General features: G+C 40.7%; 1 protein-coding gene across 3 annotated transcripts in view; it reads left to right on the top strand.

Moving 5' to 3' along the window:
• LOC131683647 (sodium-dependent phosphate transporter 2) overlaps positions 1-15028 on the top strand; it is a 110573-nt gene extending 95545 nt beyond the window's left edge. For all 3 annotated transcript variants that reach the window (XM_058965798.1, XM_058965799.1, XM_058965800.1), the window contains exons 2-7: positions 188-1492; positions 10023-10448; positions 10505-11096; positions 11166-11525; positions 11584-11769; positions 12578-15028. In XM_058965798.1, the coding sequence (XP_058821781.1) occupies positions 1300-1492; positions 10023-10448; positions 10505-11096; positions 11166-11525; positions 11584-11769; positions 12578-12899 (2079 nt within the window). In that variant the 5' untranslated portion in view covers positions 188-1299 and the 3' untranslated portion in view covers positions 12900-15028. The remainder of the gene's footprint in view (positions 1-187; positions 1493-10022; positions 10449-10504; positions 11097-11165; positions 11526-11583; positions 11770-12577) is intronic.
• Positions 15029-15273: the final 245 nt, after the last annotated feature.

The raw sequence follows: 15273 nt of genomic DNA, 5'->3' as shown, positions 1-15273 counted from the left end.
ACTTCCCATACTAATTTCAAAAAATGTTGTGCTCACCAATTAGGATTTTTTCAGTACAATCACGAGCTGTCAGTCTACTGCGCAATATTTTAGTGGTATCAGTAGATACATCCATACTTTTCTATTTGTTGCAAGTGTTCTAAGAGTTTGCACTTAAATAATTTACGTATTTTTGTTTTTCTTTCAGACATGAACGAATCCTCGACCGACACGCGTTGTCTGATTTCACCCAGGATACGATATAGAGAGCATCCGCTTTGACCGGTTTGAGTCCACTAATCAACGCTACGTTTGTAAAGACATCCAGCATCCCTAAGGCACCAACATACAACACACCCTACAATACACTTGAACACGAGTTTGGTTTCGTTTGGAGATTAGAAATTACGGATCAGTTTTGATTCGATTTCACCGACTCACGTTAGAGATTGGAGTCAACAGTACAAATTTCGAGACGAATTAGCTTTTCCTTTCCTATCCTTATTACGTGGAGTTTTATCGGCTAACCAGGCTCGCATATCAAACATTAAAAAGTTTGTTTGTTTAGTTTCACACTAGAAATATCGTGCAGTCCTGAAGTTCTTCTTCGGGAAGACGATTTTTTAGCCCTTGCTCTTAGATCCTCTCATTTCTGTACATTCGCGTTGAATTGACCCGAGCAGGAAAGCGTCAGCTTGCGAACATCTCTTCTTCAAACAACCTAAACCCCCAAAAATGATGGCTGTTTTTACAAAACTATGCTTACCCGATATTGTTAAATTAAAACGCTAGTTAGTAAAAACTTTGTCCATCCCCGAGTTGGAGGAGTTCACATATAGAATTTACTAATTTTAACGTTTTTAAGTACAATATCCGTTACAGTTTTTGCATAATCGTTGTCTTTTCACCAAATCCACTTTTTTATTTAATTAACGTATAAAGTACACTCGTAAGAATATAAATAATTAATAATTTTAATTTTAAAAATTTGCCGAGTACTATCCACTATTGTAGTGCGTAATCTAAGTACTTGAGTTTGCTGATATCTTTATCATATACTTTGCGCAAACGTACTTGTTTGTACCGCGTATAAACGCTCTCGACTCCTCATACGTTACTTAATTGAAAGCTACTTAAATTATATCTCAAATATTTTCTATTTTTTTATGAATTAACCGTTTTGAATTCTATATTGGTGGTACATCTCGTTAAGGCTCCACAGATCCCATAGAATCCAAAATCCCGAATAGAGAACCAATCTCTCTCTTAGTCCTTTAAATTTTACAAAGCAAATAAAAAAGTACACGCAAAACATCAAAAATGGAACCATTCTCACCGGAAATTTTATGGCTCGTCATACTTGGATTTATTATCGCCTTTATTTTGGCATTTGGTATTGGAGCGAACGATGTTGCCAACTCCTTCGGTACCAGCGTTGGATCTGGTGTGCTGTCAATGCGTCAGGCTTGCTGGTTGGCGACTTTGTGCGAAGTCTCTGGAGCCGTGCTGATTGGTGAGTACGTTAGTTAAGAGTATTATTGAATGTGGTTGTTGTATTATTATGGTGTAACAAATAGCGACCCCCGTGAAACTATTTCGAATATTTACTGTACCGTCCAATGGAGTAGGAATTACAGGTTGTAAGTATAGCACGGATGTGAAGCTTTGTTTATGCTGCCATACGAACTGTGAAAAATTGCAGCCAAACGAATATGCGGATTTAGTGAAGAAGAAGCCCATGTAAAGTGTAAGCGACATTTGTCAGCTTACTTCATACTATGACATCACGGTTGTAATTGCAGATTGCTAAGTTGGGTCAGAGGGTCACCTACAATTGCAGCAAGTGCAACCTGCCGGATGATGACGAAAATCAGATGGTGTTTTGCAACCACTTCCGGCAATGGTTCCGCTTTAGCTGACATTAGAGGTATAAGCCGATCAGGATTGGGTATGTACCGCTAGCGCTGATAAACATGATGATAATAATATCAATGCCGAGTTAAGAGAGATGCTAGCAACATGAACAAAAGCGTTTGTCAGCCCTGAAAGAGCGGAAGAAGTGGATGGCAAATATAAAGTTAGAGTTAGAAAAGAAAAAGCGAATTTATCTGCGGCACACTGTGGAAAATAAAAAAGCAGGAGTTAGAATCACGGACTACAGCTGACGAACAGTTCAGTAAAGCGAAGGAAGCAGAGCAAGAAATACTGCAATCGAAGTCTACATATTAAAGACTGATATCTCTTTCCTTCCCCCATACAAACGAGAAGCGACAGAGGTTACAGCGCCTCTATTGGAGGAAGGTAGGAAGCTTAATGTAAAATGTATATGTGTGTGCATCAGAATGGGAAGTACTACCTTCACCCGCAAGTGGCGTTGCTGTTACCCAGTTAAGCTCAGCCGGAAATGAACTGGAATTCTGGCTGGTTCCAGTTCGTATTCCGGCTCCAGTGGCACAACCGATTCTAGTTAGAATCGGTTGTGTCACTGGAGCCCGGGTACTGTCTCCAGATTCTGGACAGAGTTGCCAGTCTTCTTGAAATGTAGTCTTCGCTACAATGCAGGTTAAACAGAGCTCTGTTAAATCGTGTCGAGTTTAGAAAAGATTGTAACCATTTGGTTTTAACCATTTGGTCATTCGCCCATAGTTAGAAAAGGAACAAAACTACGATAGGTACAAAGACATCCACTCCAAAGGAGGTAGGCTCAGGAAAGGTGCCCGAAATGGTTCCTATTATGTGGAAAACTCGTTAAAAGTCAAGGCAAACTCAACTCGCGTGGCAGATAATGAGCGTAATAAGTCGATTCCGGAAAGCGGTAGTGAAAGCGATGGTAACTCCAGCTTGATTGTTGGGAGTGAAAGTGTAGAAACAACGCCATCGAAAGCTAGCTGTCTGCGCGACAGTTCTCGGAACGACGATTACCAACGTTCACTGGAAAGGCAGAAAAGTGATCGATCTTTATCACTAGCTACGAGACGACAACGGATACGTGTGGCTTCTTCAACCTAGGGAATTTCGTTCGGTCGCAAGAGTGCTTGAAGGGACTGGAAGCGGTAGGATTGCGACTGCTACTGTCGCAGTTCGTTCCGAAAGTGATTCAAGAGCACCGAGAACAGTTTTGGCAATCTAAGCGTTATTGGTGAAGATTAGCTGAGAGACCCAAGGCTGAGAAACCTGCCTCGTTCATCACATTCGGTTGGTTTGTTCACCAGCTTTGCGATCATATGGTACGATATGGTCATACATTTGGAGGAACACCTGATAAATCCATTGTTGATCGGTGAGTTGGCAAAGAAGCTTTACCGATAACAAAAATTGAATGGATTCGGTACCAACGAGCAAAGCCGTGGTAGGGAAGTCACATTGCATATCATGGCGAATTTTCTAGCAAATATAGTATCGATAGCGACGGAGGCGGTAAACTTAGTGGATGGTCAGGGTAGTAGCAGTCGTGCAACCAATACGGATCGATAAAGAGAGCGTAACAAACCGAAGCAGCAAGAAGCTTTTGTGGATATTCATAACGACGAGGAGTAGTCCTATCGGGAAGTTGAGCTGCAGAAGCGAGTCCGGTGTGAAAAAAAATTGTGATGAGTTCTTGAAGCTCGACCCAGCGCAACAATTGAGGGCGGCAGATAGGTGAGAACATTGCAGAAGCTGCCTTCACGTACACGGAGATGCGAAAGCTAAAATAAACATCCGGGGATTGCCAAGGATTATAAAACACGCTGCTACATCAACTACACGTATAATTGGCGTGTAACACACACGTTAGCCTACTCCCGTCACCTGTAATCTTCCGTCTGATTCCAGTGGCGGTGTACAACGGTTCTTAGGCAGTGGAAATTCTAGCGTTTCTTGACAAAGACTTATCCTACAGGCTACTCAAAGCCCCTGTGGCGGAGAAAATGGGCAGATCGAAGTGAAAAACGAACATGCAGTGAGAGAGCTAAAACTCCCAAGACAAACGTTGTGGTTTAATGAATTTACGAAAACCTACCAGCACTTACAGGCCATTAGGTGACAGATTACTCAATGGAAACATTACGTATTTTAATTCGATTGAAGCATTTGCACTTGTTTGCTAATTAGAGTCCCGAATTGGGAACCCAGGTGAGCCAATAGCGATATGAACAACGTTGGGATGGACTATATAGGGTCCACATGGGAAAGCGCAGGCTCAGTCCAACTTAATCGTTTACCATACATGTGCCACCCTGTCCAACAAAGATCTCTAGATACCTTTTAAAATCACATTGTGTGCTGGATGATTCGGCCGTGGCCGTAGACATGATTTCAGAATCGAAAGATGATCACCGAGCCAGAGAGATATTGGAGAAGACACGCATCGACGAATGCTTTCAGTTGGGTTTTTTGTAGAGAGAAGAATATATTCGGTTTCCGGACAGTTTTTGTATGGCAAAGAAGCGCATGAAGAGTCTCGAAAAAACGAGTTGCTAGGAACTCAGTGCTACAGCAGAACGTGCAGAAGCAAATGATGGAATGCAAAAGGGTGACTGCCACAAAACGACGCAGCAGGAGTTACAATCTACTGTGCAGAATTTGACGCGGTTTTTACCGCTGACTGTCGTGCTGAATCCGAAGAAACTTGATATTCAGTAGCCACCTTTGAAAACGTTTCAAAGGTATATTAATCATTATTGAAGGGTCCAGATCTGCTTGTCTCCTCGCTGTCGGTGAAAAACCAATTCAAAGAGCGAAGATCAGGATTAGGTGGCGACACCCTGCCAAACTCGTTTGTCATGTACAAGAAAGTAAAGGAGGTTGAAAAGAAATACCGAGAAGCACCTAAAGCTGCTGAAAAAACATTATGTCGATACCACGAGGGAACGCGACGCGGTACACTCCGCGACGTTTTTTACGAAATTGAAAATTCAACGGTTGGAATATTCTTCGTCTTCGTTGGTATTGTTTTAGTTACGCATATGATGTTGCTCTCGTTTCGCGCCGACGAAGTGGCTACCATCGATCTCTTCATTTTCATTTCCAATGTCGCGTATTTTATGAAGGCGTTCTAGCCTCCTGTAAGTGTTTATACGCCGAAGTGACCTCCGCGTTCAAGTCTATTCACTCTGTCGCACCACGGGATAGAAGATGGGGACGGTACGCGTTTTATCGAGAAGCAAGCCAGCCAAAATTATGTGCTACTCCGGAGAAAGATTTGTTGTTTCTGTTTCGTGTAAAGCTATATAAAAAACAATGATTGTTTAAGGGGATGATCGCTACCGTAGATGCCAGCGATTATCTTCTACATACAATCTAACCGCAGCGATATTGTGTATATGTACATTTATAATATGTTCAGCTCCCTTCCCGTAGACTTTTTCACAAACCGATTGAACATTTGGCTCAATTGTTAAAAATACTTGCGATGTTGGTACCCCTGGTAGCGCTGGGAACCCCTTGTTTGGTCTCAAATTTCCAAGATCAAGAGTTATTTGCTTTGGCTTTGGGCAACGCTTCCTCGATTTTTTATAGTTTCTGAACCCTTAAAGGGAAGTTTTTGGCCAGTATATGGAATGGTAGGCGAAGAAATATTCTTCCTCTTCCTTTATCTTTTGAGCACTGGAAAATATGTTTCCTTTTAGGGTTTTGCAGGCCCATGCGCGGAAAATTCTCGCGGGTGGGGTTTTGAATATTTTAGTTCCTTATATAAGGAAGGTATAGAAACCCTGAAACGTTGAAGTTTTTTCCGAGTTCCGGAGGGCTGAGTCTTTTGTCGACTTGGTTCAACCAACCGGAACAATATCTGTTCTCGAGAAGGAACTTGATCAGACACCACCGCCTGCTGGTTCATAGTGTTAGATTCTTACTGTGGTGGTTTGTAGGAAGCCTACAGACTAAACCTAAACTTCTTGTTTATCTCAATCTTCATCCTTCGTTTGTGTTTTGTTTCTTGCTTGCTGTCCAACCTTCGTGGTATATCTGACCTGCTCAGATAAGTTGCAAAGATCGTCACCTGCCGAGAAGTGAACCGATCCAGAGATGCCGAACATAAGGACTTACATCTTTTTACAACCATCTTCCTTCTTTGCGATACTCGTTCCTAATGATCTACTAACTTGTACTGAGAGTTTCCCGGTGGCGAAATTTCTCCCGATACCGATGCTCGTTTATGTCAGAAATTTGGTTCTCAACCACTCTTGCGCAGAAATCACCTACGGTAAAATTTCTCTGGACAAGGATATCCCAATTTTTTTCGAGTTCGTGTTATTCGTTCATTATTTTTCCTTCTTGGTTGCTGTTGCTAGCTCGCTGATCGACCTTTGCAGTGTAACTGATCTACTCACAATTATTGTTAATATCGGAACTTGTCGAGACGTGAGCCGATCCAGCGATGCCGACCAACTTGTCCTACATCCTTGTACAGACACCCTCGCAGGGCTTCTACTAGGGGCGGATCCAGAAAAACATTTCTGAAGGGGTTCGAAATTTCTATTCTAAAATGAACATTGTATAATATGTAATACATAAAAACCTCATTTAATGAAAATCAGTATTTAGGTCAAATTTGGCTTGAAAAGATTTTGAGTTTGAAACTAACATAAAATTCAAACTAATTTAAAATTTCACAACAAGATGGAAATTTTCAAGAAGGGTCCGGACCTCCAGGACCCTCCCCCTGGATCGGACACAGGTTTCTTCAAATAACTGTTTCTAGAATTACCGAACCCAAGTGACATTGTGTGTCAAAACGGCACGCGGTATAAATTTTTTATTCTTGATATCAGGAAGTTAATAAATTTTCAAAAGTAATTCAAATCTCATGGGAGGGGTTTGAACTCCCACCACCCTCTCTTTGCGCACAGTCCTGGGGTTCTGATCTGATCCAAGAAAGCATACGAAATTGTCTTAGTCGGTGGCGTAGCTCTCTTTAGGGGCCGTACACAAATGACGTAGCTTTTTTCGGCGATTTTGACCCCTCTCTCCCCCCTCGTAGCATTTGGTTACAAAATTCTAACCTCCCCATCGTAAATAACATAGGATTTACCTACCCCTCCCCCTCGTCCCATGCAAAGCACCCGGGGATGAAAAAAATTACATATGTTTTTCAATTATTTTAAATACATGTCCTTTCAAAATGTTTGACGGCTTTTATCAACATTTTCATTATAACAGCATATTGCGTGCAAAATAAGCCCATTTCACGACAAATGTAGTGTTGATAGATTAGTTTTGAATTTTTCTTTTTTCCTTTTTTATTTCGACTATGTTAGTCACATTTTCTTTTTTTACATTTCAACGACATTCAATTAGCTAGAGATTACTGGGTAGGGAAAGTTATGAAAATTAGAGCCATAGTACACAAGTGAGAGCAAGGATGTGAAGTAAACAGATCGGAAAACTAGAAGTGGCAGGGTCTTTACGGGCTTAACTTTTGTCTTCTGCTAATGAAGATCGAGCTTAGGCAGCATAACTACGAATCACCCGAGTTCACTCGCATGTGTCTTGGTATGGACAGACATGTCCATCTTTATCGTGACAACCGACAAAAATTAAGCCACACAAGATCACCACTGAAAACCTGTCGATGATTAGCATCAATCAATGATGATTGCTGCAGTTCATCTCTGTTTGCCTTTCGAATGCCGGGATAGATTTTTATTAGACTAAAGGGCGAACACGAAATTATTGCGACACCGAAAATGTCATGCCAATTTTCTTATAATGTTTAAAATCAAACCAAAATTTTAGGCTAGTTTTATACATATATTTACTTCAAAAATCAAAAGAAAAGCTAATCGATGGAGCCTTGAGCGTAAAATTGAACGCATTTTCGCTTGATGCCCTCCATCAAAGTCTTTACAGTGTCATCCGGTACCAGTTTCTCAGTTTTTTTCCATTTTCTTAACATGTCCTTCTCGTCTTTGACTGTCTTCTTGCTCTTCCGAAGTTCCCGCTTCATCATTGCCCAGTACTGCTCCACCGGGCGCAGCTCCGGACAGTTTGGCGGATTCATGTCCTTTGGAACAAAATTGACAGAATTGGACTCATACCACTCCAGGACACTTTTAAAATAGTGGCATTATGCCAAATCTGGCCAAAATAGCGGAGCTTCATCGTGCTGCTGCAAGAACGGCAAAAGGCGCTTCTCGAGGCACTCAGATTTGTAGATCTCGCCATTTACTGTGCCCTTTGTCACGAAAGGCTCACTCCTCAGTCCGCAAGAGCAGATGGCCTGCCAAATGAGATATTTGGAGGCGAACTTCGACATTTTCTTCTTCTTAAATTTGTCGTCCACATAGAACTTGTTCTTGCCGGTGAAAAACTCCAACACCGGAATTTGCTTAAAATCGGCTTTTATATACGTTTCGTCGTCCATCACACAGCAGCCATATTTTGTCAGCATCTTCTCGTAGAGCTTCCGTGGCCAAGTTTTAGCCGTCGATTGTTGCCGCTCATCGCGGTTTGGGAAGTTCTGTACCTTGTATGTATGTAGTCCAGCTCTCTTCTTTGCATTCTGGACGTAGCTCTGCAACATGCCGATCTTTTTAGTCAAATCACGGCTTGAGACTTAGTGATTTGCTTTAATCATCCGCTTCACCTTTCCCTCCGTCTTTTTGTTCTCCGGTTCTGGTTTTCTTCCAGCTCCTTTGCGTGGTCCAACGTCAACCGCTTCTGGAACCGCTTCAACACTCTAGAGACGGTTGAATGGTGAATGTTCAACATTTTTCTACACTGCCGGTGCGACAGGTTAGGAAATTCCAGGTGTTTGGAAAGAATTTGTTCTCTCGACTCGCGTTGGTTTACCTTCATTTTCGTTGAATCGAAAAACACGATTTTGAGTTTGACAGCATGTAAACAATACACATCAATGAGAAATTGTCACTGTGCTTACAGTCGTAGCGGGTTTGCTACATTGTGTAAGGCAATGGCTGTGTCTACAGCGGTTACCCACCGCTAACTAAGCCTACCAGGTAGCAACAGTAGCTGACTAATGTAGCAAGTTAAATCCGCATACATCATCTTTTTGTATTTTTGCGAACTTGCAATTCCGCGAATCGTAAAATTCACCTCATGAGAAAAACGCATCAAAAGTAACTTGTTTGAATTTAAATTTATTTCTCTTGGGAATAGAGGATTATTAAAATGTTTTCTCTAAACAATGGGTTTTAAACTTAATGCTACGTCGCACAACTTCTGATCCTACCCTCCCCCTCGTCACATTTCGTCACAAATTTGGTATACCCTCCCTATCCTCCAAAATGCTACGTCATTTATGCAAGGCCCCTTAGCGTTTCTGCATAAGAGTGCTTGGAACGTTCCGTAAAATAACGCTTCAATTTATTATCACGTTGTTTGTGAGTGGGTTACATCGAGAGCTTATGTAAATTGTTCGAACAGGCAGACGAAACTTGTCGAAATTTTGATAAAAGAATCGGTAACTACACCATTTATCTCAACTTTACGAGTGGGTACGTAAACACGACTGTTCTTTATAAAAATCTTGGCTCCATCATTGTCATTTGCTTGTTGTAGATTTGAAAACACAACCCTGAGCATATCTGAGCGAGTTTTGAAATTTAAGACGTGACCGAATATCGTTTCGCTAGGTCTATTGAAATGTTTAGAATACTTAGCGCGGTGGACACTTATCGTTAATCATTCTACTGGTGTACGTTGTTGATATCAATTGACTCGCCGGCAGCGGAGCATCAAAACAGCAACGGATCACTTAGCAAAAGTGTCTTTATTTCGCACACCCAAAGAATGTGCAAGGAACATTGAGTAGCAAAAATCACCAAAAGGTTAGGTTTCACTCTCACAAAAATGTGGAAAATCTTGAAGAGGCAAATGCACAAACGTGTCTTTATTGTATCACACGGGTATACAACACTTCTTTGGATACACGTGGGAATGATCCAACAAGATTGTGTACGTTAAAATTTAATTTGATCTGCATTTTCACAAAACTTGATTTAGATACAAGACTATTTCAGAAAGTTTTACAATAAATTAAAAAGTTCGAAAAGGTGTAATTTCTAACCTTATATGAACTCTTATTTTCTCGTTCTACCCAGGTTACAAGGTATCGGATACGATGCGGAAAGGCATTCTGGACGTCGAAATGTACAAAGGCACCGAGGTTGAGCTGATGTTGGGTTGCCTATCAGCGCTGGCAAGCTCCGCCCTGTGGCTGCTGGTGGCAACCTTCTTCAAGCTGCCAATTTCCGGAACGCATAGCATCGTTGGTTCGACTATCGGCTTCAGTCTGGTCGCCCGTGGAATGCAGGGACTCAAGTGGAGCACACTCGGAACGATCGTCGGATCGTGGTTCATTTCACCCGTGCTCAGCGGTATGATGAGCGTGATGTTGTTCTGGTTCATTCGTAGGTTCATTTTGAACGCCAGAAACCCACTCAAGGCTGGGTTGTTATCATTGCCGCTGTTTTACGGAGCCACACTGGCAGTTAACGTATTCAGTATTGTGCACGATGGACCAAAGCGTAAGTCACTCCAAACGACGTGATAAGAAAATATTTAAACTCACATCTTTTTTCAGTGCTCTACATGGATAACATCCCAACCTGGATGGCGGCAGTTATTAGCGTTTCCATAGGACTGTTGGTTGCTGTACTCGTGCAGCTTTTTGTCGTTCCTTGGCAGAAGAACAAGATTCTGAATCAGGACAAAGTCACACGCACTGAGTTCACTGTCGGTGATTCCGACTGTGATTCATCGTCAAACGGAAGTCCGCGGCGAACAAAACGTCCACTTTCCTTGGTAGGCGATGGAAAAACTCTACCAGCTATTACCGAAACGACTGAACTGGTAGCTTTGTCCTCTCCGCACCAGCACAACGGATTGATTAAGAAGCTTTCGATTGACCTGTCTCCGCATGCGATTAAAAATAAACCAAACCCGTACAAGATTGATCCGAAAATTGTGAAGAAAGCAGAAAACCTACTTTCGGCCAACAAAATCAGCCTGGATAACACCGATCTGACGATAACCAGCCTAAATTACATCGATGAGTATCAGACAACGATTAATGGGAATGGACGCGTCGCTCTGAACTCGTACTTTGATCGTCGGAATAGTAGTAACATGTCACCAAAGTCACCGGATTCAACTACGCAAAACAACGGAGTAAAGTAAGTTAATGTCTTTTCTCGAATGATACGTCATGCTAACCAGTTACAAAACAATTTTTTTTTCAACAGAGACCAATCGAATACCATCCAGAATGGAAAGTCTCCTACTAGCCCCAAAAGTGATAGTACTCTTCCGATAGCCGATTACACGCTGGCGACGCCAAATATTGTTCTGAACAGTACCGGCAAAGATCTCAGGAAAGATATGGGAAGAATTGAAAATGCAGCTGGACTGGATCATACACTAATCAGTACGACCCTGTCTCCGAATTCGAGTAAAGTTCCTTTAATTAGTGGTAAGGAAGGTTCGGAAGAGAGCAGACACAATCCACTGGAAGAGGAAAATGAAGAAGTGTCAGCCCTGTTTTCGTTCCTGCAAATACTGACAGCGACGTTCGGAAGTTTTGCTCACGGTGGTAACGATGTGAGGTAAATGACGCGCGGTTTAGGTTGTGGTTCTTTTTAAAAGTAATCGATTTAATTTCAGTAACGCGATTGGACCACTCATTGCTCTCTTTATGATTTACCGGGAAGGCTCAGTATTGCAAAAGTCTGAAACTCCCCTTGCATTATTACTGTACGGTGGCATCGGTATCTCACTAGGTCTGTGGCTGTGGGGCCGTCGTGTCATAGAGACGATTGGCAATGATCTCACCAAAATTACCCCATCAACGTAAGTACTAAATTGTCAAATATAGAAGGCTTTATTGTGGTTCTCGTCAGTGTGTTTCGTGCAGGGGTGTGTCATCCCTGTCATCCGCTATGGAAATATACAGACTGATAGTAGTCAACATATGATGGGTCTAGCCGGTTTTATGCCCATGCCGCCCATGCTATTGCATTGGGTTGTTTTGATTTTAACAAAGGCAGATGCCGGAAAAAATGGTCACCTAGCAGGGGCCTGATTTCGTTGTCAATAGTATCTCGTTTCTTCATGCAAGATGCTACTTTACTTACAACATAAACTCTACTCTTTAATCTCAAGAAAATGGTTGAAAATTGTTGTCACATTTTTACCAAGAAATGAAATAACTGATGGTTGTACTATTGAAGTAATTCAAACCCAATAAATTTTATCAAATAGTCTATTCGCCGAAGAAGAAGGAGAAAATTTCTTATAATACAAAAATACTAGAACAAGGTTGCAAACGCTAATCAATTTATGAGGTTAAAGTAATTTTCGATGGACCATACTTAGATAATAAGTCACAAGCTAAATAGGTCATCCAATACAAACGAACACAAATTGAGGAAAAGAAACAATCTGATTCTGATATCAATAACTTCAAGAATCTAGGTAGAAATGGCATATGAAGACAGAATTTATGGAATTTCAGGAATTTATGAATTTTGGGTCTTTGGAACACATAACATAGGTGGTGTCATATTTTGATACTAGGTATCTGCATTATGGCTAGACTTCAGGCACTGACTGTAGTCTTTTTAAATTCTCTGTTTCAATTCTATTCTTCTGCTTCCAGAGGCTTTACCATCGAAATAGGTGCCGCCTTCACGGTTCTGCTGGCATCGAAAATTGGTCTACCGATCTCCACCACTCACTGTAAAGTCGGCTCTGTCGTGTTCGTGGGTCAAGCTAGCGCACCGAAGAAACTCTCGCCGGACGAGGAAAGGGCAATGAAACAGCGCAATCCGCATGAACATCATCACTATGCAACGGCACAGCAGAAAGCCGTCGATTGGGGTCTATTCCGGAACATTGTGTACGCCTGGGTTGTCACGGTACCGGTGGCTGGCCTACTGAGTGCCGGTTTCATGTACGCCCTGAGTGCACTGGTACTATAAACACCATCGACGAGCGGAAGGACCGAATAAGCAACTACAACAGCAACAACAAACCAATAGCAGAAGGATATCTCTTCGTAGTTTTAAACGTTTAATCCTTTAAGATATTTTCATTTTGAGGAATTTAAAATCTTTTTGTAGTGAAGAATACTTTTTGTCCTAAATAGAGCTATATTCAGCACTTGTTTAATCAAGCGAAAGAAAGTATAGGCACTTGATTGATTGGAAAATAACGAACGAAAGTATTTCATAGTTTTTAGATTCGTTTCTTTTTATAAATCTCCAATGGAATAAAGGAGCGGATTTAATTTTTTGTTGCAGGTCTTCAAGAATGAATAACTTAGAAGATATTCTTAACAATGTTGAACATGTTTACGGATCGATTAAATAATAATTAATTTTTAAGTGTGTCTCTCAATAACAGAAGTGATAACAATAGTTTAAAAACAAAATAAACAATGATGTTTAAGAGAAACCAGAAACAAACAACCGAAGTACTGCACTTGTTTTGAATAATCTCCACTAAACCACTGTCAACGAAAACGCCCATTTTCAGTAAAGATATCCTCCTGAGAACTTGTCTATCTAATAGATGGACTAATGTTCAAGTTTATCAACCCACAATTTTTCATTTCGATGTGCTTTATTTTCGTTATGTCGTTTACTAGAGAAGTGAAAGACAAAAACAGTCCTTTTCGTTAGTGTGACACAAACTGTCTCACGTAACTTGTTAGAGGTGCTCGTTTCGGATCCTACCAGTCGCTAGTATAGGCGCACAAACACATGCTATTTTAGGCGGTATTGTGAGCACAAATAAAGTTTATCCGTGGATGTGTTACTGGTGGGATTCCTTTAAATCATAAGAAATTGTTGTTACATTAAATGTTGACTAAACGCTGTGTAGTTCCGTGGGCAAAGAAACGCAAAAGCGTACAAAAATAATCCTTATAGGACTAAATGTATAATAGAAGCTGATTGCAGATCCGTTTCAGCAAATGACGTTAGATGTTAGCCTACATCGTTCCTTCTGCTTGGAGCCAATTCCACCAGAAAAGCAAAACATTTTTCTAACGGGCTTCACGCTAAATTTCTCATTTCAATTTTTTTTTTCGTAGTAATGGAGTGATTTGATAGGTTTAGGTTCAACTTAACATTCGGCATTAAATATTGATTTTAGTATCCATCAAACCCGTGAATAAATTAACAGGGGTAATGAGCAAATGACACTTTCCTACTTTTCGAGCGATGGAATGGTAGTTCTAATTTTGAATTCCTGTATGGTTAAGCTCATAATTTTACAAGACAGAAACAATCGAAAACCATACCTATTTTGAATACAGAAGCTACCAATCAAATTTTCTCTTCATTTTACACTGCATATTTCGTCCCACAGACAGCAGAAAAACACGTGATAAAGCAGCCTCACCTAAACTACCAATCAGATCAAAATTCTGCACATTACAGAAACATCGTGAAATTTAAACTATATTAGAATTATTAATTACTTATATTATTGCTAGGGTGATACTTCAAATTAAATAAAAAAGAGGAAATGACAACAGGGCAAACAAACCTACAAATAGTACAGCGAGAACAATTAAGATACGAAGACATTTTTACCTAGTGTTTAAGTATCACTCCGGAACTCCCAAAATGGGGCACTATGGAAAAACTTCTACAATACGAGGTGTTCCAGGTTATGCCACAATTTTCAACCGTCGAGTCAATTAAAATGAAAATAGAGCATACGGTAAAAATGTCTTCTCAAGTTCGTCAAAAACATCTTTCGGTTTCGAACTTTAAGCGTTTAAAAAAGATTTAGGCATAAATGATCAAAGTCAACGAGATGCTTAACACTTGTACTTATAGTAACCGTAGATGGTGAGGTTAGAATCAGATGTAGATTGATCAGCACGACTGGGAAAACGCTATAGAATATATTTCAGCGATTGATAATCTGCACGATTCCCTTCCATTTAGTTGTGAACATTTTGAGAGCGATCATTGCTGCTGCGGACGTGAACTAATTATAGTAACGAAACATTGAAAGTTGTACCAAAAAAAAAGTTGTAACGTGATTAGCTGTGTAAGGAAACCAGACAAAAATAAATCTCAACCCGATTCGAAAAGTTTATCATTTTGATTTCCGAAATATATCATAAAGAGTCCCATTAAAATAAATTAATGTGATGGATCTTTTCTATTAAACCTTCCTCGATTATGGTGTAAAAATGATTGTATACCATTCCCTAGAAAGATAGTCCCCAGAATTCCATCCGCTAGAATGTACTATTTCCTAGAAGGTACCATACCCTAGAAAGCTATTCTGCAGAATGTTTTTATGGTGGAGCCCAGTTCCTTGAATTAGGTAATG

This window comes from Topomyia yanbarensis, chromosome 2, assembly GCF_030247195.1.
Source record: "Topomyia yanbarensis strain Yona2022 chromosome 2, ASM3024719v1, whole genome shotgun sequence".
NCBI classification, from domain to species: domain Eukaryota; kingdom Metazoa; phylum Arthropoda; class Insecta; order Diptera; family Culicidae; genus Topomyia; species Topomyia yanbarensis.
Note: the sequence above shows the minus strand (reverse complement) of the source record. Positions and strands in the feature narration are given on the sequence as shown.